At 31.2% G+C, this 23,281-nt stretch overlaps 1 protein-coding gene and 1 long non-coding RNA gene across 2 annotated transcripts; both read left to right on the top strand.

The window, feature by feature from the left end:
• The first annotated feature begins 407 nt into the window (after nt 1–407).
• LOC105150602 (uncharacterized) lies at nt 408–22,350 on the top strand. Its single transcript, XM_087415717.1, is given in 24 exon segments — nt 408–1,489; nt 3,180–3,269; nt 6,708–6,881; nt 6,996–7,203; nt 7,286–7,418; nt 7,479–7,842; nt 7,944–8,177; nt 8,302–8,516; nt 8,654–8,915; nt 9,366–9,539; nt 9,647–9,854; nt 10,775–10,910; nt 10,971–11,325; nt 11,426–11,665; nt 11,784–11,998; nt 12,133–12,391; nt 12,860–13,027; nt 13,145–13,352; nt 13,467–13,602; nt 13,665–14,019; nt 14,105–14,338; nt 14,449–14,678; nt 14,812–19,584; nt 21,320–22,350. Coding segments are annotated over 22 exon segments (4,833 nt in total). The 5' UTR covers nt 408–1,489; the 3' UTR covers nt 15,047–19,584; nt 21,320–22,350.
• LOC147906735 (uncharacterized) lies at nt 20,789–22,625 on the top strand. Its single transcript, XR_015548097.1, has 2 exons — nt 20,789–21,515; nt 22,359–22,625. It is a non-coding gene; the product is annotated as an uncharacterized LOC147906735 (long non-coding RNA).
• The last annotated feature ends 656 nt before the right edge of the window (nt 22,626–23,281 follow it).

Here is a 23,281-nt window from a genome sequence, read left to right as displayed (position 1 = left end):
CAACTGAAGTTAGAAACTGAAGTTTATAATCGACTTTTTAAAACTGTTTGAGTTGTACTTTAGAAAATTGTATGTTTGCGCAAATATTAAAATTTATTGCATATCATTCAAAAATCTTTTAATATCTTTTAATTTTTAATGACTGAAAAAAATATACATGATTAAGTTATAGTATAAGAATGTTTTTTGGTTTTTCCTGGGTCACAATGTCTAATTATGTAACGAAACTGCGTCTATAATGTGCAAAATAATAAAAATATAAAAAATACAAATAGAAATAATCTTAATTATCCTATCTTTTTAAGTGGCTGCCTTCTTTTCTTTTTATCATATGTAATACAGAATAAAGAAAAATTTTTTTTCTTTATTCTGTATTACATATCGCTTCTCTTCAGTATCTTCCTTGGAAAACTGTTGGAGACTTTACGCGTGCATGTATCTTTTTTTGTAAATATTGTGTTATACGATATGTGAAATTAAAAATATAATTTTCTTCTGGTGGTGGGAATTTTTGGTGCAAATTATAAATTCAAAGTCGAGATCGATAATCTTTTTTAATATTTAAATATCTCAGTTAAATTGTGAAAAATCATTTTATGTGTATACATTATGCATACACACCGCTATTGGTGGAGATGTGAGGTGGCCTATATTCCTTTCTCACTCGAAGAAATTTGACGAAATCCTGATGACCAGTCTCTGATTAAAGGATCTCTATTTGGTACGAATGTGTAGCGCCGCGCGCCGAAGGGACACTATTTCTGCCGGTACGTGTACATACATACATTTATAAAAACTAACCTTGTTAAACGGAGAAAATTGTCTCTTATATCTACTGCATCACTAAATGATCTACGGGAAGATTCTTTCAATTGATCAAAGCTAATTGCGCATTTCGCAATTTCCGCTCAATGGGACATAGGACAATATATTTTAGCGGAACGGAATCGGCGGAATAAAGCCATGACCAATCACGAACGTTCCGCAGTTCCGCATCCCAGAGAGCGCACCCTCGTGTCCACAATGGTAGAAATCGGTCCGAGATCTCGGATGAAGAAAGAATTGAATAATTGCATTGATCATGTGATTAATTGTGATTTATTAATTCTTTTTCTGTTCAAGATCATGGACATCAGGTTGCAGGTTAAAACGATACACGGGGACACTCGGGTGATATTTTCGAACGCAACCCATGTTTCCATTGTACTACAATGGCTGCAGGGAAATCCCCACTTGCATTAATCGAAAGAATTTTTCTACGTGTCGAAGAAGAGAAGGAAGAAGGGGCTTCTAGGAAACTATATTTGATACGAGCTGCCTTTGTCATTATATTGATTAGTTAATACGGAGAAGAATGAGTAGAGACGACGCATTTGATTGATTGACCTGAGTACTTTATAATCGTACCGTGAAAGTCTTGTATCTTCACGCGTGAATAATTTTCACGGAAAAGGGAAATTTGCCTGATAGATTCAACGTATTCAACAAGGTATTGTACAGGGTTGGCCATATTCGACGGAAAGACCTTGAACCCTATTAAATGATTTTTAAAATGAACAGCAAAAAATGTGTTTTTTTCCCATGATTGAAAAAAAAACATCTTTCCGTCGAATATGGCCAACTCTGTATATTCGTGCATAATTGCACGCAAATTTCGAAAGATTACTTGATTCAATCCCGGACGTGCTCTTTTTAATCCAAATATTACATCATCTAAAATTTTTGACAGACTTAAAATATTGACGAAATCTAGTTGTACTAATTTCCAAAGATTTTTTTCTCGGAAGGCAGATTGTATTAAATAAAAAAATAAGTGCATAATGTGCGGAAAGCGTTACTTGCCGTTCATCGTAATCTGGTATAGTTTTCACCGAAATTCTCGCTAATTCGATTTCACTTCAGTGCAAATCAAATTTATAGTATTTTGTTTCTATTAAAAATAAAGATTTATTGGATAAAAGCTGGAATGAAAAAAGCACAGTTAATATGTCTTTGACATATAAATTTAATTTTATGCAACATTAGATGATTCGGTGGAAATTAGACCTCTTATGAATCGACAAGTTACAAATAACAAAATGCAATAGTAAACTCATTACTGGGGCATAAGAAGAAAAATAAGATAGAAGATGTGATGCGATACTAGGCTTTTCATAATGATCCATTGTGTTACACTCTGTCTTTCCTGCAAAAACAAATATTTCACTTTTCCTATATTCTTGCATGATTATTTTCACGGATGCACATTATCTAGATTCATCTTCTATATCCACAATTATTGCTTGCTGCAACTTTGGACTAATTAATTAAACGCACCATTACATTCAAAAAACATCTTTGCCATCTTTTTGTCCTGAGTCATTCTAGTATTCCATTGAAACACATATATATACTTTAACATAATTATTAATAATGATGTCAAAAGGAATCAGATTATCGACAGCTGAAAGGAGACTACAGTTACATTAATTTTTTAATTTTTTAATTTGCATTGTCCAGAAAATTTGTATCTCTTTTCAACATTAAAAATTCCTTCTTTTGATCATACAGATCAAAAGATTACTCTGTTTTAAATTTTTAAATCCATTCATCCTTAAAACTGAATTTTAATTATTTTATGAATTGTGGAGTCGTATGTGATGCATGCGATAGTACAGATTCTTAAATCATTGTATGGAGTCTGTTACTGATATGTACTTCATTTTGTGAAATTATGATTGAAAGAAACATGTTCAAAATCTTGAAAAGTTTTGATAGATTATTTTTATCTAAATCTACTTAAAATAGAAGACATAAGGAAAAAAGAATATATGATTATTAATTCTTTAACACATTTAAAAATCAGCCTGGAATTCAATTAATATTGATTTAATCAATATTAAGTTTCTGCAGTATTGATAAAAGTTAAAAATCTATGGGATTATATTAAGAAAAACAGAAAAATTATTAATAATATATTAAAATTTATGTATAATTCTATGATGATAATTAAATTATTATTAATATTCTAGAGAGAGAGAGAGAGAGAGAGAGAGAGAGAGAGAGAGAAAGAGAAAGTGAGAGTGAGAGTGAGAGTGAGAATGAGAATGAAAGTGTGTTTATCGTTTTTCATCCTTTGTATTGCAAAAAGAAATCAAACGCTAAGTAAACACAGAAAATTTGTTTCAATGTATTTTTAGATGACGCATAAAAGAAAAAGGAGATTTACTAAAAGGAAGCGTAATGATCAACCACCTTCTAAAGTATCTTCTCCTGTAGCTGAGATGGAGGTTGAGATCATTTGCTTTATCTGGAAATACCGACTAGATTGTGAAAATCCATTTATTCGAAATAAAACAACATTATTTTCTCAATGTTGCATTTGATGCAACCTTTTAGATTTTAAAAAGCATCAGAGTCATGAATTTATTTACTTTCTCTATATCATCGTAAAACATATTGTGTCAATGATATGTTTAGATGCCGTTATCATAAGAGATAAGTTTCAATAGATAATGTCTGCAAGCATTGCTAAATACGTATTGTAATAATGAGATTATAAAATGCATAATTTACATATCATAATGGATTTTCCTAATCGATAAACTTTTTAAAAATCGTGATTTTTATAGTATATATTTGTTTTATGCTTTTAACGCTTCCATGAGTATTTATGGAAACTATGTTTCGCAGATTGTCTGTGTGACAGATCCATTGTTAAAATGCAAAAAATGCTTCGTAAACATTGCAATTCATTTCAGTATCAGACTCCTTGCTCTGATGAAGTGACATGCAATATTTACAAAACGTTGACATTCTAATAACACTGTTAAACAAAAAAATCCAAATGGCACTGGGTATTTCCGTTAGTTTTTTTGGACGCTGAATATGATTCTGGTTTCCAAATTGCTCTATCACGTTATAATTATGAGAAATTGCTAGTTAAAATTAAAAAAGAGTTACTTATTTTGAAGTATTTCGTATATTTATATATTATAATGATATGTGAGATGTTGAATTTTTATTATGATTAAAATAAAATACGTTCTAGGATTTTTCTTCCTCCAAGGGGAATTTGTAGCTCTCAAAATTTAGTGTCGGTTATGAGATATTTATGATAAAATACGGAATTCTCTTACGGAAAATCAATAATCACTATTGGATATTAATAGTGATTATTCATTCTTTAATAGTGAGTGAATATTTACAGGGTGGGCCATCTATTGGTACGTTTTTAAAAATGCGATCAAATGAGCATACATTGATATTTTTTATTAATTTTTTTTTTGTTGTGAAGCTAAAAGTATCCGCGTCAAGAATGAAAAACGATTTCGTTCATGTGGCTCCCTCTACTGGCCTTACAGTATGCCATTCGGTCACCCCAATTATTAATGACATTTTGGACTACCTCGGCGCCAATTTCACTCAAAACAGTCGTAATATAATGTCATCCACTAACATCCCTTTCTCACGAACTTTCCTCACCAATTTGCGTATAGCTCCTTCGGTGGGTGCTCTATCACGACCCATATTTCTTTTCAAAATTCGTACAGTTTCGGCGACACAGCACTGACTTTGAAAATAAGTTTTTAAAATTTCAAAACGCTCTTCAAGAGAAAACATGTTGTTTCGTGCCGCGGACGGTATGACTAATAAACTGTCAAAATTTCGGGTCTGTAGCTCGTTCGGTGTTGCCATACGACGAAATTCAAAAACGTACCAATAGATGGCCCACCCTGTATTATCCAATAATCGGGTTTACAATAATCACTCCTCAATAGTTGTTGACGAAGTGATTATTATTGATTCCACTAGTCGGATTATGTGCAATAATCATTTCCCAATGGCTTTTGACAAAGAATGATTATTGATTCCCTAATCAAATTATTTAAAATAATCATTCCTCAATAGTTTTTGACTGAGTGATTATTGATTTTCTAATCGGATTCAGATTATCTGAAATTCGTTTATGAAATAAAATATTCACGTATATCTTAAATATATATGAATTTTTTGACGATATACATTGATCAGATATGTCATAGTTATACATCTATATATTCAGGATTCGTGGGTCAACGAAGAGGAAATTTCCATACTTTTCGCAGAGGTCAAGTAAGTATAGATGAGGTACAGCTTTGAATGAGTGACAGCTGGAGAGCATCGTGAAATTAAATCCCAATTTCAAAAGAAAATCTTTTTTTTTGTCATAATTTTGTCGTGTATGATGCTAAACACTAATATAATTTATTTTATATCATATATTTATTTTATTAATATATAATTTATTTTAGCAGCAATTGAATTAATTAATTTTTGCAATAATTATTTGAATAGGTTTCCCAATAATCTAATAGTAGCTCTTTTCAATAGTTTGCAAAAAAATTACGACTGAATAATCAAATAGTTTCATTAATAGTTCGTAAGGGTTTGTTGTGAAATAAAAACTGTGAATTGAATCATTGATGATTTATCAAATAGTTTTTAATTATTTTTATTTGAATTTAAGGATTTTGGAGGAGGGGTGGGGGAGTTAAAACCTGATATTAAAATTGACAAATTTAAAATTATGAAAACTTCTATACATATAAATTTTCACAATACGATTAGTTTCAGCATTAGTTTTGGCATCCGTCATATTGAATACATGATTTTGAATTTAGCAATTGATATCGGATTTAATGATCTAAGAAATCCTTAAATTTGAACAAACATAATAGAAAGTTTTTTTTTTGTAAATTGTTAATGACTATATTGACAGACATTTTGACAACAAATTTTATATTTTAATCATGAATATTAATAACCGACACTACAAATTCCTTTTGAGGGCTAAAAATCCTAAGAATGTATTTTATTTTGACCGCAATAAAACTTTTCCAACATGTTACATATTGCAGCTATAATATGATAAAGTACTCGAAAATAGCTCTTCTTTGCAACTTTAACTGCAAATTTCTCAAAATTGTGACATGGAGCAATTTGGAAACCGAATTCATATTCAAAGTTTATGAAACTACAGGAATTGACTTATCTCGTTCCAGGCTTCGAAAAAAGTTATTTTTTGTCAAATTTTATAATGGATCTGGACACGGAGACAATCTACGAAACGTAGCTTCTTTATATTTGTCTCTCGAATCTTAGAACTTCAGTAAAATAGTCCGAAATTTGTTCCATAATGGCATTACACAGGGTGGCTACTAAGTATTCTAACAGATTTTAAGGAAAAATTCCTCACATAAATTCAAGACGAAAACTTTATATGATCTATACTATACTTTACTTTATATAAACTATATATTATACATCCGAAACTGTTTAGTTTAGAAATATAATATCAAAGTTGAAGAAAAAATTCGTTTTTTCCACAATTTTAAAAATTCTTTTCGTTATTTTGACTTGAGAAACTTTGCATATGTTTAAGATATGTAACTCGAGTTGTTTTCGTAATATGTGGAAAAAACGAAATTTTTCCTTCAATTCTAACATCATATATATCTTTAAAACTAAACCTTTTCGATATATAATCATTTGGTTTTCGATATAGAATCATTTATAATCAATTTCCGTTTTGAATTTATGTAAGAAATCATACCTTAAAATCTTTTACTTAGTAGCTATCCTATAGAGATATTATTAAATTATCATAGACATACTATAAACTTATCATAAATTGCAAAAGAAATAAGAGATAGCACTCTTGTAATACAAGCAAACTTTCGTTATAGATTCTTTTACAGAAAGCACAGAAATATAAGAATGCAGGAAATGTGCGTTTTACAATGAGAAAATATAATAAAGCCATTGCTGAATATAATAAAGCAATTAACATTTGTCCAAAGGAGAACGTGGATGATCTCGCGATTTTTTATCAAAACAGAGCGGCTGCGTATGAGCAATTGGTAATAAAATTGATGATACCGCTAATAGAAGCATAACATGAAAATTTATTTAAATTTATTAATGAAATTAATGTGGTATAAATGTCTATATGCAATTGTAATTGCAATTTGCAGAAAAGATATAATAGTGCGAAGGCAGATTGTACAAAAGCATTAGAATTGAATCCAAAATACACGAAAGCTCTACTACGTCGGGCATTTATTTTGGAGCAACTAGGAGATTTGGAAACAGCTTTGAAGGATATCACTACTGCCTGCATTCACGAAAACTTTTCTAATCATGCTTTCCTTTTAAAGGCACAAATAATCTTGGCAAAGCTTGGTGAGTTATACATTAAAAGCATTTAATATTAAATACTATTCACGATAAACAAAGAATTGAAAAATAACAAAATTATTTTTAGTGAAACAGCACTTTTCGAACATAACAAGCAAAATATTTATGCAAACCACGCATGTTATCGAAATATATTATATTAGAGCTTTCTCTAAAGATCCAGTACTTTTTAGACTTGAACATCCAGAAAACATTCCAGAGTAAGTATAGAGAAAAGTTAGTGGAATTGTGATGTTTAATTTTTAATTTTTGTTTATTAGATTTTTCAAGAAACCATTACAAGCGTTAAAAGATAGGGAGTATCATAATATAATATCGCTGTGTTCAGAAATTATTGAAAGTCCCAAATTTGATACATTACCTCCCTCTAAATTAGAGGTGCTGTTATTACGGGCTACATTTTACTTCATTTGGCGCTATTACAATGCTGCAATCCACGATCTTGAAGTTATTTTGTCTAGCGAAGATGTATGTGATGACATAAGGATAAATGCCTTGATTAAAAGAGCAAATGTATACCTGAAAATTGGGAAAATGTGTACTCTAGAAATGGCTTTCAAGGACTTTGAATTAGCCCTTATCATAAATCCAAGTTGCAGCGATATCTACTATCATAGAGGACTGGTATACTAACTTAAACATTGACCATATTTTCTTGTTGCACATATAGATTCATTATGTATTATGAAACAAGGTAACAATATTATTTTATTTTATCATTTAAGGCACATAAGAAAATGCAACAACTAGGCAAAGCTAAGCGCGATTTTGAAAAAGCCGTTGAATATAACCCAAACTTCAACATGGCACACATGCAAAAATGGCACACAAATTATCGTTTTGCATTGTTGAATGGAAATATATGTTTATTCAAAATTACTATGAGAGACATTGAGAAAGCTATAGATAAATACTCAAATTCTTTTGAATGTGCATGTTGTTATGTTTTATATGCTCAGGTATGTATAATTACTTATAATTTTGAAAAAAAAAATTAAAATTATGAAAAAAATGAAAATGATAAAATATTAGTATTATGTCGTACACATTTTGATTCATTAGTGAAATTTTTAATCTTTATAGATAATGTTCGAAACTCAACAGTATCAAAAAGCTGATACTTATTTTGTTAAAGCAGTAGAAAAAGATCCGGATTACGCTATTGTTTATCTGCATTTGTGGAACTGTAATCTTATTAACATCGAGAAATATTTGAACGAAGCATTAAAATTGGATACAGGCTCTGTTACAGGGAAGATTACGTGTATTGAAATATTAAAATTGATTGAAATAGAACAGTATGTTTTCAATATAATTTCTTACAATTATTGTACGTTGCAATTTTTTAAAGGAACCGTCTGCAATTATATGTTTGATTTACATAAAAAATCTGGTAATGTTTTAATGAAAATATTTTGAATATTTTTTCTTTCAGGGGAAACATAGAGGAAGCATTAAATTTATCTGATAAGGCTTTTGCATTCTGTCATACATTCGAGGAACTGCTATACGTGTACAGTACATATACAGTTGACTTTACATACAATTTTGTAAAGAATCGATTTGCACTTATCATTCGTTTCCTACGGTCATACTCTCGATTAATCGGTATACAAAATGCGGGGGAATCCGATAAACATATCCCAATTGACAGCGATGAGCCATCCGAAGTGCTTTCTCCTACAGCCGAGTCAGAAGTAAAGACAGTGTGCCTTATATAGAAACGTTTTCCATTGACTGCAAAAACACATTTATTCGAAATTCACAATCCGAGAGAATTTTGAATTTTTGATAAATCTTTTTGTATCTTACGATTATGAACATCCGTTTCTTGGATCCTAAAAATATCAAAATGACAGATTTATAATTTTCTTTTTTTAATTTATTTGCTAATTGATAGCTATATATCATCAATATTTCAAAATATCATTATCACGAATGACAATCTTCAGTAAATAATATATTATCGGCAAACACTGCTGAACTTGATGAGATTTTGAAATGCATAATATAGATTTATCTCTTAGAATTTCAATGAAAACTTGGAGCGTTTTCCATAATGACATTATATATGTCTATAAACTTATTATCAAACATCAAAAAGGTAGTACTTTAATAACAAATGCAAGTAAATTCTTTTGTTTTAGACTCCTTTACAAAGAGCGCAAAAATATAAGAACGAAGGAAATATATATTTCAAAACTAAAAAATATAATGAAGCCATTGTTCAATATACTAAAGCAATCGACATTTGTCCCAAAGAAAATAAGGATGAACTGGCGACATTTTATCAAAATAGAGCGGCTGCATATGAGCAATTGGTAATAAGATGTTTGTAATATTCATAATAAACTTAACATGAAAATTTGATTTCAGTTGATTGTCAAAGTTGTTGGTGATATGGGTGTACAATTGTTGCAATTTACAGAAAAAATATAGTTCCGTGAAGACAGATTGTACAAAAGCGTTAGAACTAAATCCAAAATATATTAAAGCTTTGCTACGTCGAGCACGTATATTGGAGCAAACGGGAGATTTGGAAGCAGCCTTGAAAGATATGACTACTGCCTGTATTCACAAAAACTTTTCCGATCAAGCTTCTCTTTTAAAGGCAGAAATAATCTTAGAAAAGCTTGGTGAGATATATATTAAAAGCGCTTATACAAGTAAACTTTTGTGTCACTCGTCAATTTTATAGAAATTTAGTAGATTTGTAGAGTAGTAAAAAATATTGGACATAAAATATTTTTTTATATCATCAAAGGTACAGTTTTAAAGATAAAAATGACCTCTTGTATTTGTAAAGAAGTAATTAATTCTTTGCACTTAAACTCAGGTATTAGAGTTTTTTTTGTGTCTTAAGCCCGGTTGCACCACCGTTACTTTGACTTTAAGTGAGACTTAAAACTATTTATTTCGTTTTAAAATCAAAAGAGGAGAAATAGAGAGAATTTTAAGCTCGCTTAAAATCAACATGACGTTGGTGCAACCGAGCTTTGGAGATGTGGTAAAGATAAAAAGATTTTGAGATAGAACTAAAAATTTAAAAAAGAATTGGATCCGCCATTTTGATTTCTGTAATTCCAATATTGAATTTTCTTTCAGCAATATAAGAATCTTTTGTTCTTTAATGTCCAATTTCTTCTGCACCTCTAGATAATTCATTTCTTCCAAGAGATATCTCCCAGAATACAATGGAGATGTCTCCTGGATAAAGTTATCCGCAACTTATCTAGAAGTAAAGAAATTGGGCATAATACTAAAAAATAACTCTAATATTTGAGCTTAAGTACAACGAATTAATTATCGATTTATAAATACAACAAATACATCATTTTTATCCTTAAAATTGCATTTTTGCCAATATAAAAAAATATCCAGTATGTTCAGTATTTTGAACTATTCTACAAATGTACTAAGTTTCAATAAAATCGGCGAGTGACACAAAGGTAAGGTTACTGGTTAGTATTAAATAAAATAGTATTCATAGTAAAGTAGAATAAGAATCGAAATATAACAAAGAAATTTAATGACGTATAATCAAAATTATTTTTAGTGGACCAAGTTCAGGAAAACATGTCACATGAAAACTTTTTTATGCTAACTACGCATGCCATCGAAATATATTATATTAGAGCTTTCTCTAAAGATCCAGTACTTTCTAGACTTGAACATCCAGAAAACATTCCAGAGTAAGTATAGACAAAAGTTAGTGGAATTGTGATGTTTAATTTTTAATTTTTGTTTATTAGATTTTTCAAGAAACCATTACAAGCGTTAAAAAACAAGGAGTATCATAATATAATACCGCTGTGCACAGAAATCATTGAAAACCCTGAATTTGATAAATTACCTTCCTCCAAACTAGAGGTGGTGTTATTACGAGCTACATTCAACTTACTTCGGAGCAATTATGATGCTGCGATTGATGATTTTGAAATTATTTTATCTAGCGAAGATGCATTTGATGATATAAGGGTAAACGCCTTGATAAAAAGAGCAAATCTACATAGAGAAATCGGGTTTTCATATTTGGTTTTTAAGGACTTTAACTTAGCCATTATGATAAATCCAAGTTGTAGCGATATCTATTATCATAGAGGACAGGTATATTACGCACTTAAACATTGAGCATATTTTTCTTATCGCACACATGTAGTTTCCATGTATTATGAAGCAGTGTAACAATGTTATTTTGTTATTTAAGGCGTATTTGGGCATTCAAATGCTAGACAAAGCTAAACGCGATTTTGAAAAGGCCGTAGAATTGAATCCAAATTTCAGCGCAGCACATATGCAGAAATGGTATGTAAATTATCATTTTGCAGTATTGAACGGAGATTTAAATTTAGCCGAAATGACTGTAAGAGATGTTGAGAAAGCTTTCGATATCGAAAGGTACTCGAATCCTCCTGAATGCATATGTTGTTATGTTTTGTATGCTCAGGTAGGTATAATTATCTATAATTTTGAAAAAAAATTAAAATTACAAATAAATAAAAGTGATATAGTATTAGTATTATGTTGTACATGTTTTTATTTATTGGTAAAATTTTTAATCATAGATAATGTCTAAAACTGAACAGTATCAAAAGGCTGATACTTATTTTGTTAAAGCAATAGAGAAAGATCCAGATTATGCTATTGTTTATCTGCTATTGTGGAACTGTAATCTTGATAACACTGTGGAATACTTGAACAAAGTATTAAAATTGGAGACATGCTCTAATGGCGGCAAGCTTAGATGTATTGAAATGTTAAGAATAATCGAAATTCGACGGTATGTTTTCAGTCTAATTGTTTCTTACAATTATTGTAATTTTCAAAAGGAACTATCTGCAATTATGTTTGATTTGCATAAAGAATATGATGATGTTTTAATGAAGTCATTTTGAATCCATTTTTTTCTTTCAGAGGAAACATAGAGGAAGCAATAAAATTATCTGATAAGGCTTTAGTATTTTGTCGCATATTTAAAGAACTGTTATACATATACAGTGTAGATGCTATAAAGACATATCTTAATATACAAAATCAATTTGGACATGTTATCCATTTTCTTCAATCATATTCTCAATTCATTGATGTACAAAATGCAGAAGAATCCGACAAACGTATCCCCATAGACAGCGACAGGCCATCCAAAGTGTCTTCTTTCGCAGCCGAATCGGAGGTTAAGAGTCATATATGAAAGCATCCTCCATTGCAAAAATACATTTATCCGTAATTCATAATTCTCATGGTATCTCTTATGAGCGTCTGCTTATTGGATTTCAAAAATATCAGAGTAATAGATTTATCATTTTCCTCTTAGTATATATTTCGTCATTGATAGCGATAACTGTATGTATATCTCTTTATTATTTCTTAATTATCATTATATCTCTTAATTAATATCATTAATTAATATCTCTTAATTATCGTTCTCACGAGCGATAATTTTTAGTAAATAATATATTGTCTGCAAACACTGCTGAATTTGAGATCATAAAATTCATAATATAGAAATTCATTTCTTAGAACTTCAATAAAATAACTTGAAGCGTCTTCCGTAATAGTGTCATACATGTCTATAAACTTATCGTAAACATCAAAAAGATAGTATTTTAATGACAAATGCAAGTAAATTCTTTTGTTTTAGACTTCTTTACAAAGAGCGCAGAAGTAGAACGAAGGAAATATATATTTCAAAATGAAAAAATATAATGAAGCCATTGCTGAATATACTAAAGCAATCAACATTTGTCCTAAGGAGAATAAGGAACTCGCGATTTTTTATCAAAATAGAGCAGCTGCGTATGAGCAATTGGTATTAAGATATTTATAATAGTCATAATAAGCTTAACATACGAGTATATAAAAATTTGATTTCAATTGATTGTCGAAGTTGTTGGTGATATGGGTGTATAATTGTTGCAACTTACAGAAAAAATATAGTTCCGTGAAGGCAGATTGTACAAAAGCGTTGGAACTAAATCCAAAATATATTAAAGCTTTGCTACGTCGGGCACGTGTATTGGAGCAAATGGGGGATTTGGAAGCAGCCTTGAAAGATATGACTACCGCGTATATTTATGAAGAGTTCTCTAATCCTATTTCCCCTGTTAAGATAGAAATAATCTTGAAAAAACTTGGTAAGTTACATATTAAAAACACTTTGTATTAAGTAAAAAATTATTCACAGCAAATTAGAAGAAAATTTGAAACATAACAGAAATTTAATTATTTGCAATGAAAATTATTTTTAGTGAAACAACATGCTTATGAAAATTGGGCAAACAAAAAGTTATTTATGCCAAATAAGCCTTCTATCGAATGTTATATTACATCTTATTCTACAGATCCAGTGTTTTCTAAACTTCGATGTCCAGAAAATATTCCAGAGTAGGTATAGGCAGAAAATTGTTTTTGTGTATGTGATTATTTACTTTCTAATGTGTTATTAGATTTTTCAAAAAGCCACTACAAGCGTTAAAAGATACGAAATATGATGACGTAATACCGTTGTGTACGGAAATTATTGAAAGTCCGGAATTTAATTCATTACCTTCAACTAAACTCGAGGTGTTATTATTACGAGCTACATTTTATACACTTTTGGGCAAATACGAGCCTGCATTCAAAGACTTAGAATGTATACTGAACATCGAATATGCACCCGATGATGTAAAGATAAACGCCTTGTTAAAGACAGCGGACATACATCTAGAGTTCATGAATCTAGACATGGCCTTCATGAATTTCGAATTAGCCATTAGTATAAATCCGCACTACAGCGATATTTACTATCGCAGAGGACGGGTATTAAGCACATTAACATTGAGCATATTTTTGTCGCATGCATATAAATGTACATATAAAATAATGTAACATTTCGTAATTTCAGGTATATATGCACATGGGCGAACTGAACAAAGCTAAGTACGATTTTGAAAAGGCTCTTGAATATGATCCAAATTTTAGCATGGCATGCATACAAAAATGCTATACAGATTATTGTATTGCGATGTTAAATAAAGATGTAAGATTAGTTGAAGCGGCTGTGAGAGCTTTCGAGAAAGTTTTGGAAAAATATACAAATCTTCCTGAATGTATATGTTGTTATCAATATTATCGTACGGTATATAAAACTACTTATAATTAAAAAAAAATAATTGGAATAAAAAAAAGATAGACGGAGATAAATTATTTACATTTTGATTCATTGTTAAAATTTTCAATTATTTTTAGATGATGTCCGAAACTCAACAGTACCAAAAAGCTCATAATTATTTTATTAAAATAATAAAGAAACATTCGGATGACACATCTATGTCTTTGGTTTATCTGCAGAGGGCCTTTTTGCAATTTGATTGGAACGATTATTCTGATAAAGCTGTGGAATATCTTAAAAAAGCGATAGAATTGGATGAAAAGTGCAGGTCTGCATATGAAGCGTTAGGATTCGTCGAAATAAAAAGGTATGTTTCCAACCGTTTCTCATAATTATTGTACTTAAAATTTTTTTAATTAACTTATTGTAGTCACATACATGACTTATATAAAGAAAATTATTTTTAATGAAAATATTTTGAATCCATTTTTTTAATTTAGGGGTAACATAGAGGAAGCAATAAGATTGTTTGACAAAGCTTTAGTATACTGTCGTACATTTAAGGAACTGCTAAACTTATACTACTTGAGAGACGCAGCAAAAGTAGAACTTAACGTCAAGAATCAATTCAAGGATAAATGTTTCGATTTTTTGGATCGTTATCTTGGTTCACGAATATTCGTGTTGCGAAGTATGAAAGAATCTGTCAAGGGTTTAATTACGATTGTATGTTAAGATATCACTTAAATACTATATGTATACATATATGTGTGTACTGTTGTGTCGCGCGTGCACTTAAGGTGTCCTAAAGATTCTAGAGATTTAAGTTTTTTTGTAATGAAATTTTATTTTTAATTACATTTTATTTCTATACTGCATATATAGAAGTCTTTAAAGTATTAGTTAGCAACTAAAGTTTGTAATCGACTTTTTAGAATAGTTTCAGTTTTATTTTGTAAGACTTTGTTTTCGTAAATATTATTACTTATTGCGTATCATTTATATGAACCTTTTAATTTCTGCGAATAAAAAAAATATACGATATATATAAGATTGAATGGTTTTTAACCTTCTCTAGGTCACAATGTCTAATTATGTATGCAACTGTGCCTATGATATACAAAATAAATGTACAAAACAATAGAAATAATGCCCTTTTTAATTGGTCTTCCTCTTTCCAATTCTCTTATTTTTATATTGTGTATTACATATCGCTTTTCCATATCTTTTTTCCTTTAATACCTTCTTTGGTAAACTGACTTTACGCGTGCATATTTTTTTTTGTAAATATTTCTTATTATACGATATATAACATAAATTAAAAATATAATTTTCCTGAATTTAGGTGCAAATTATAAACTATAAGTGAAATTGATAATTTTAAATATTTAAATGCCTTAGTTGAATTGTAAAAAATTATTTTATTACATTACTGCTTCAACATTTAATTAATATTTAATAAATAATTGTTTTCTTTTAAATGTTCATTTGTGTTATTTGATGTACAACATGTGCGAATTTATAATTTTATACATCTAATATTGATAGAAATATTCTTATATGCAGAGCACGAATATATGCATTAGATGCAATTAAAATGTTTAAATTTATATATACATTCTCCTGCAAGACTTGGCATCCATGAATATTCCCTTATGTTCTCTTTTATTTTAAACTCATCTCTTCTCGCACTATCCAATTTCTCTCCCAGGGCTCTCTCACCGAGTCTCGCGTCTTCTTTAAGGGCTCTCCTCAGGGTTTGGCTCTTAATCTTTAATATTTACTTACGTAACGAGGCATTACATCCGTCCTCGGAGTTATTACAATTTGCTGATGACATTGTTATCTTTTCCATCGACAAATTCATTGAGCGAGCAATCGACTCTGTCGAACGATCCTTACACAATCTCGGGATATTTCTTAATTTTCGCGAGTTAGATTTTTCCGCTCAAAATAGTGTCCTCGAAGAAAAAAAAAATGCCTCTACCTATCTATCTTACCGCATTTCTTACTGTTATGACTTCTGCACACTGGACGCGAAAATGCTTGCCGCGCGGCAAAATGTGATACGGTAGCCAATAAGCTTACAGCTCCTAATGTGTTCATTATCGCGTCTCATTTTGCCGCGCGACAAGCGTTCCGCGTCCACTGTGTAGGAACCAATAGAATATATTGTACAATATATTGGATCTAAAATACAATATATAGTGTTGACCATCAACACCATCTAGTGACAAAAAACCGCGGATACTTTTTAGATAACCCAATAATTAATCGAGTTTGATCTAGGATTTTTAGAGATCTAGGGCTTTAATTTCACAATTATTCAGAATTTAGTTATATCCGTGTTATTCTATTGCTTTAGAAAAATACGTACGTGAACAGCAGAATGATGTTATTGCGATTTGCAACCGATTGCTTGTCCCTTTTTCCGGATATGGTGAGCTTATCATCGCGATACTATTAAGTTATAATAATCTGCGAAATAACTTAATAATTAGCGACAATTAATAACAAATGACTTTAAGATAATCTGTACGAATAAATGAAGACGTATGATATCGGAGATATATATATATATATTTATTGCAACTCAGAAGTGTTTAAAACTGTTTCCTGTATATGTGATACTTTCGTTGACTGTAGAAAGCAATTACAGCGGTATATTATCAATTTACAGAATTAAAACTTATCCAGAAGACCTTCATCTTGTCAACAGTATAAAAGTAGATTTATAAACATAATTTATCATGTACTTTATATATCGTATTATTTGCTATAATTACATATCATGAATGTTTTCAGCATATGGCATACTTATAGTTTTAAGTTTCACAGCTTTGAATACCTGAAATCCCTATGTTACTTCAACGATTTTCGAATGTCTACTTAAAGTTTGTACAGAAGGTAATGTAAGCATTTTATGTTTTCGCAAATAGGTGTAGGCTTTCTTACTTTTTATTCTTAAAAGTAAGCATTCAAACATCTATGTCGTATATTTCATTACATTGCTTGATTGGCAATTCATTGCTGCAAAATTTGCTTTTGCAGCTGACTGTTCCTTTTCAGGCAATTTTGCAATGGCGTTAAGCACTGCATTCTTTTTGACGTTCATGCATTTTGTTCTCTCTTCTTCTAATTTCGATCATGGATTAAAAATAAAGAGACCAAACTCAAACGACCGATCCCGAAAAAAGTGGGCGAAACACAGTGTTGGAAAAGCTATATGAAAGAACAAATTTGAGCACCTGTCGGAGAAAACTGTCAATTTAGAAGATTTGATAAATATTTTTCCTCCCATTTTTCTGTAATTCTGTAAATTTGTGTATTTTTTCATGCAGAATATATTCTGGGAAAAAAAATTGTCGTTCAAGTCCCGTTTTATTTGTTTTTAAAGTTTTTTTCAAAGTTTTTTGATGTTGATAAGGAAAAAAACTATAATTTAACGATAATTTATGATAATGCATAAATGTATGTATTTTTCAATAAATATTGATGCATTTACTATTTTAATCAAATAAAATGAAATTTAATTGGAATTTCTATATTAAAAATAAAATGTGTATTCTGTATGCGTTATCATGTGATATACTTCCAACTTTTTCTGCGACGGCACTAAAATTGCATTATCCCGATTTTCCACGGGTTTGTCGATACCGTGTTTCGAGTCTATTTTTATTTTCGAGTTTGGTCTTCTTCTTTTTCCGTGGTTTCGATCATGCTCTTCAATCTTTTATTCTGCAATAAAAGAATCATACTTTTGCAACATGTAAAACTTAATTTTAATAATATTTTTATTTGCTATATGCATGAACACATGTCTTTAACTGAAGCCGATTATTTTGACGGTTTACATTCTTATATTGCTGACACAGAGAGGAAGAAATATTCTTCATTCTTTGCTTCTTCTTTTTTTCTTCCTATTGATATTATTTAAAAATTTTTGGGACGCAAGACAAGTTTTCTGTTGTGGATCTTTTGTGTGGTTGTCTTTAAGAAAGACATACTCTTTACAATCTTGTGCTTTAAAAATTATTTTTAATGATAGTTAATGACATAGTTCACAGTTTTATTGTTATTAATTGTCTCTTTTTTTGTACATATTGAAACTCATTTATAAATAAACTATTCGCATTTACCTGTCTTTGTCATTTGCATTACATGGTAAGAATTTGGAAACAGTTGCAATAATTTTAACAGATCTGACATATTGCTGATAGTTCGGACCATCTATTATCAATTTTCGTTTTGCAATATACCTGTTCACAATTAATAAATGTCAATAAAAGTTATGTTACTTCATTTGATGCATAATATACAATAAAAGACATTATATGATATTTCAATATTATGTTATTTAATATTATGTTAACAATAATGAATGTAATAATTCTATAAGATATTTACAGTAAATGACATATTATTTTCTAATTTAAGATAAACACGTGTTTCCTTTAAATCCTCAGTTCATTCGTTAAAAATGATTACCATAGGAAGCACAGTCACAATCCAATATTCCGAAGGTAATGATATCATATTTATCATTTATATTATATTGTAATTATTATTGTAATTATTTTCATTAAGAAATTTCTCGTCGAAATTGTGAACAGAATTATAATGCCTTTATCTTTGAATGCTATTAGCGCTTGTTAATATATTGTAAGTTGAGCCGATCTAATACCAGCACGTCGGCTTACCGACGTGACTACAGCATTTTCGTGGCTCTGGTAAGGCCCACCGAAGGGGAGGGCATGCGCGCGACTATGCTGCCTGCATGCGAATCAGTTGTGTTACTCGCCATTTTGCCGTTGTGTGCGTGCGATCATCCTCTCGTGTTCACGTGCGTGATCGGTGCGCAAGCCGGTTTTTCGATATTATACGACGCGAGTTGTAATGTATTTACGATACATTAAAGTATTTTCACAAAGTAAACTGTCTCATTTATTACGCGCTGCCGAATCACATCGGGCATGGTCACAGAACATAGATCGCCGACAAGTCACAGGGCACGAGACAAGTCTCGACGAAGAAAAAACAGCGTTCCGCAATAAGGACAACACGATCCTTTCCCTAACAGATGCAATATTTGTCTTTTTCTTTGGAACCTTTTTCTGTTGAATTGAAGGCTCAAGGAAAATATAGAGAATAGCTCCATTTTTAGCATTGGCTTTTTTCTTGGAAGCCAAAATATTGTGCCATCCGTTAATTTATGCACGAATTCCCTGTTGATATCGTCTTCATTGAAGCATTCATACACTCTGTGCTCTTTGGTAAGTATTTTCCTATTAAGCCAAACTCCAAATTTGGAGCATTTGAAGCTACAAATATTGAAACTTATATAATTGTAAATGTAAATATTAGAGGTCTCGGTCAGAAATGTGTTTTACAATACAAATGATACATATGATTTGTTCTTTTTAGCTGAATTTCTTGCACGTTTATTTTTCTTCCTTTTCTTTCCATGTTGCAGAGAAAAAGAGAAAAGATGAACCGTGCAAGAAGTTAAAACCAAAAAAAACAAGCTTCTATTATCATTCTACACATTATGTGGGTCTTAAGTCATGAAAAATTAACCAATCATAATCAAATATGAAAAGAATAATCGACTGATTGGTCAATTTTCTACGACTTAAGATCCTACCATCGCTATGACTTCTGTTGTAGGTCCTGCATTTACATGTAATACATATAGAGACTCTAATAAATATTATTTTATATTTACATTAGTCAATATATATATATATGTATATATATATTTTCTCTTACGCAGTGCAAATAGACTATAACTTTTTCCATCATATTTCGATTTATTTAATTAGAAACCATACAGTAAGACATATTTGGATAAAATATCTAAAAAAATATTACTAATAAAATATTATTCGACTAACACGAAGGAATAAAATCGAATTTGATTTTCAGAAAATTGGTAGTCTTTAGGCTTGTCTGCATAGAAATCGTAGACAATTGTAAAAAGACCAATTGTAATCAAATATAAAGAGAAAATTCGATTAGAATCGATCAATTTCCTACAATTTGAAGTCCTACAATTTTTATCTACAACTATTACAATGACCTTTGGGGTCATTCGACGTGTTTTTGCATGAAATGAACGAATGTAGCAGAAAAAAAGTATCGCTCTGCCCCGTTGCGCGGAAGCACGCATATAAACGAAAGTTAAAATTGTAATTTGTGTAAGATAGCACCTTTAGGGACTTCGCACAATAAAAGGAACAGAGAACAGAGAATAAGAATTTCAACCTATCAAAAATCATATAATACACAGTTTCTGATAGGTTGGAATTCTTATTCTTTGTTGTTCCTTTTATTGTGCGAAGCTCCTTATACTCGTATTCATAGTCAGGACTTATATTTAAGGCTTCCTTAAATTTATCTTTAGATACTCTACGAATTATTTCATTGGCTACTGAGCATCTAAAGATAAATTTAAGGAAGCCTTAAGTACAAGGTCTGACTATGAATACGGGCATTAGTCGTGAAATAGAGATTTTGTTTTCGCATTTCGTAACTGGCAGCGTTATGAACAATCCACCATCGCATTGGCTGTGCTTTGCGATTGGTTCGTGGCCAATACCTTCACCTCTGACCTCATACTCTGCTAGTCTAAATAAAGATTCGACTTTGGACGATCAGCGACAGAAAGAATTTTGATAAAGAATTTAGCGGCAAAAAATTGGAAGCGGAACTGGAAAGGTTCTTTGGCTTCTGCTAAGAGAGCGTTAATCGGAGTGGAAATCCGATAGCCCAGACAAAAACGAATCGCATAATTTTGAATAACTTCTTATTTCGAGAACGCGAAGCCAAATACAAGGCTACTATATTTAATGAAGGCTCTAAGCATAGATAGGCCTCTTAGGAGCGCTCCGGGATACTCCCGATAGGAGCGCTCACCCTCAGCTTCTCCTTAGCTGAGGGTGAGCGCTCTACCATGTATTCCTAATTGCGGACAAAACTTAGTGTAGTATTATTTTTTGGCTTTAATAGACTGCTGCGGGTTGGCAATCAGTATGCGGCGCCTCATTGTCTCGAATATCATTCGCTGGTCACGAGACATATACGTGGAGCATGTACCTGGCTCCTTCCCGTTCCTCTGGGGATCATCTCGTGACACCGCCGAAAGCAGTTCGACGCTGGCTCACTGAAAGAATTGCACAGGACGCGGCGCGTCGCGGCTCGAATGGTATGAGTGGCGTAATTTATTATGTCTTTGTCTTGGCCTCCCCTCCTTTTTAAACCAAGCAGGAGAGAGTGATCCAATGTCCAATTATTTTATTTGTTTCTCTTGTTGTGGTCTGGGCGCTACTCGCCCATGTGATATATATTTTTGTTTTTTTACTCTTATATTTTTCTTTTTTTTATTTATTTAATTTTTATTTTAAGCATGACTGTTGGACGGGCCCCTCTCTGCTAGTTTTAATTATATATATTTATTTCCGTGTATACTTTTGTATCATTTTATTTTCTTTTAGCTATGTTATTTTTATCTCATTTCTATTCTCCTTTTCTTCTTTTTTTTTTCTTTCTTTTTCTTTTTAAGTACTTTTGTACTCTATTTCTTTTAGCTTTTTATATATTTTAACTATTTATTTCTCTGTGAGATCTGACTGTTGGAGTATGAATGCCATGTTAAACCATATTGTATTTTATTCGAATGTGTATGTGCGCGATTTACCTATTTTAATTTATTTCATATAATTTATTGCCGCGCGCGCTCCTCCGAGACTTTTATTCTTTGACGATACTGCTGTGATATCCCGGAGGAGCCCAAATACTTTGATGATATATCTCCCCGTGTGCTGAGGAGATCAATATGTGATATTTTTTTTGCGCAGGCTGGGAGGGCTTGCCCCTCAGCCTTTTAGTCTTAATTGCGGAGAGGAGGGGGGGCTTTTATCCCCCGCAATGTATATATATATTTTTTAGCGCGCGGCTTAGCCGCTTTTAATTGTATCACCCCAGAGGGGGAATGTCCCTCTGAGGAAAAAGATTGATGAATAAAGTGAGCTAATCTGTTATTTTTTAGCTTTGATAGACGTACTATGGTGCGTTCATCACAGAAAAATACACAATATGATGCAATGCGTAATACGCAGCACGCAAGCGCAGTCTCCGCAAATGAGAAAGCCCAGCACAAGAGCTCGTACTAGAATGATGTAGCACTATGAGTATGTTTTCTTCTTGCTCTGTGACCTCTTGCGCATGCGTTTATTCACTATTCCATATAATAAAGTGCATAAAATTTAAAATCAAATTAAAAAATAAATGTTACTCGTGCAATGTTTCTATTATACATAGTGTTCTATTTTATATAAATAAATTATAACCCATGTGGACAGTGGAGTGTAGACGGTAACGCTTAAGTTCGAGACGGTGTAGTCGTTCCGAACAATATAAAATAACATATCTTAGCCACTTGGCGCCTAACCGTCTAGAAGTTACAACCTAGACAGTGGTCTAGTTTCCACCGAGGGTTTAATCCGGATCAGAATGTAAGAACCACAGTCCAGTATTCCAACCAACCACAGTCGAGTATTCCCCTGTTACAGTCGAACGACAGTAGAATGCACGACTGTAGTTGGTTGGTTCTTACTTAATTCTGATCCGAATTAAATCTTCGGTGGAAACTAGGCCAGTGTCCGCTTGGAATATTCCTATGAATACGAGTATAAAGGGCTCCGCACAATAAAAGGAACAGAGAACAGAAAATAAGAATTTCAACCTATCAGAAACTGTATATTCTACACAATATATTATTTCTGATAGATTGAAATTCTTATTCTTTGTTCTCTGTTTTCTGTTCCTTTTATTGTGCGGAACCCCTTATAGTTCTGAATATGGCGGACAATTTCCAATCTCGTGAATATTTCCATTGAGGATTCCGAGGTTCTCTAGTATGATTGATCGATTCGTTTGTTGCTCATTGCTTATGCTTTGTTTACACATGAC

Source organism: Acromyrmex echinatior, chromosome 18, assembly GCF_024713525.1.
Source record: "Acromyrmex echinatior isolate Ae372 chromosome 18, ASM2471352v2, whole genome shotgun sequence".
NCBI classification, from domain to species: domain Eukaryota; kingdom Metazoa; phylum Arthropoda; class Insecta; order Hymenoptera; family Formicidae; genus Acromyrmex; species Acromyrmex echinatior.
The sequence above is the reverse complement of the archived record's forward strand: the minus strand, read 5'-3'. Positions and strand labels throughout refer to the sequence as shown.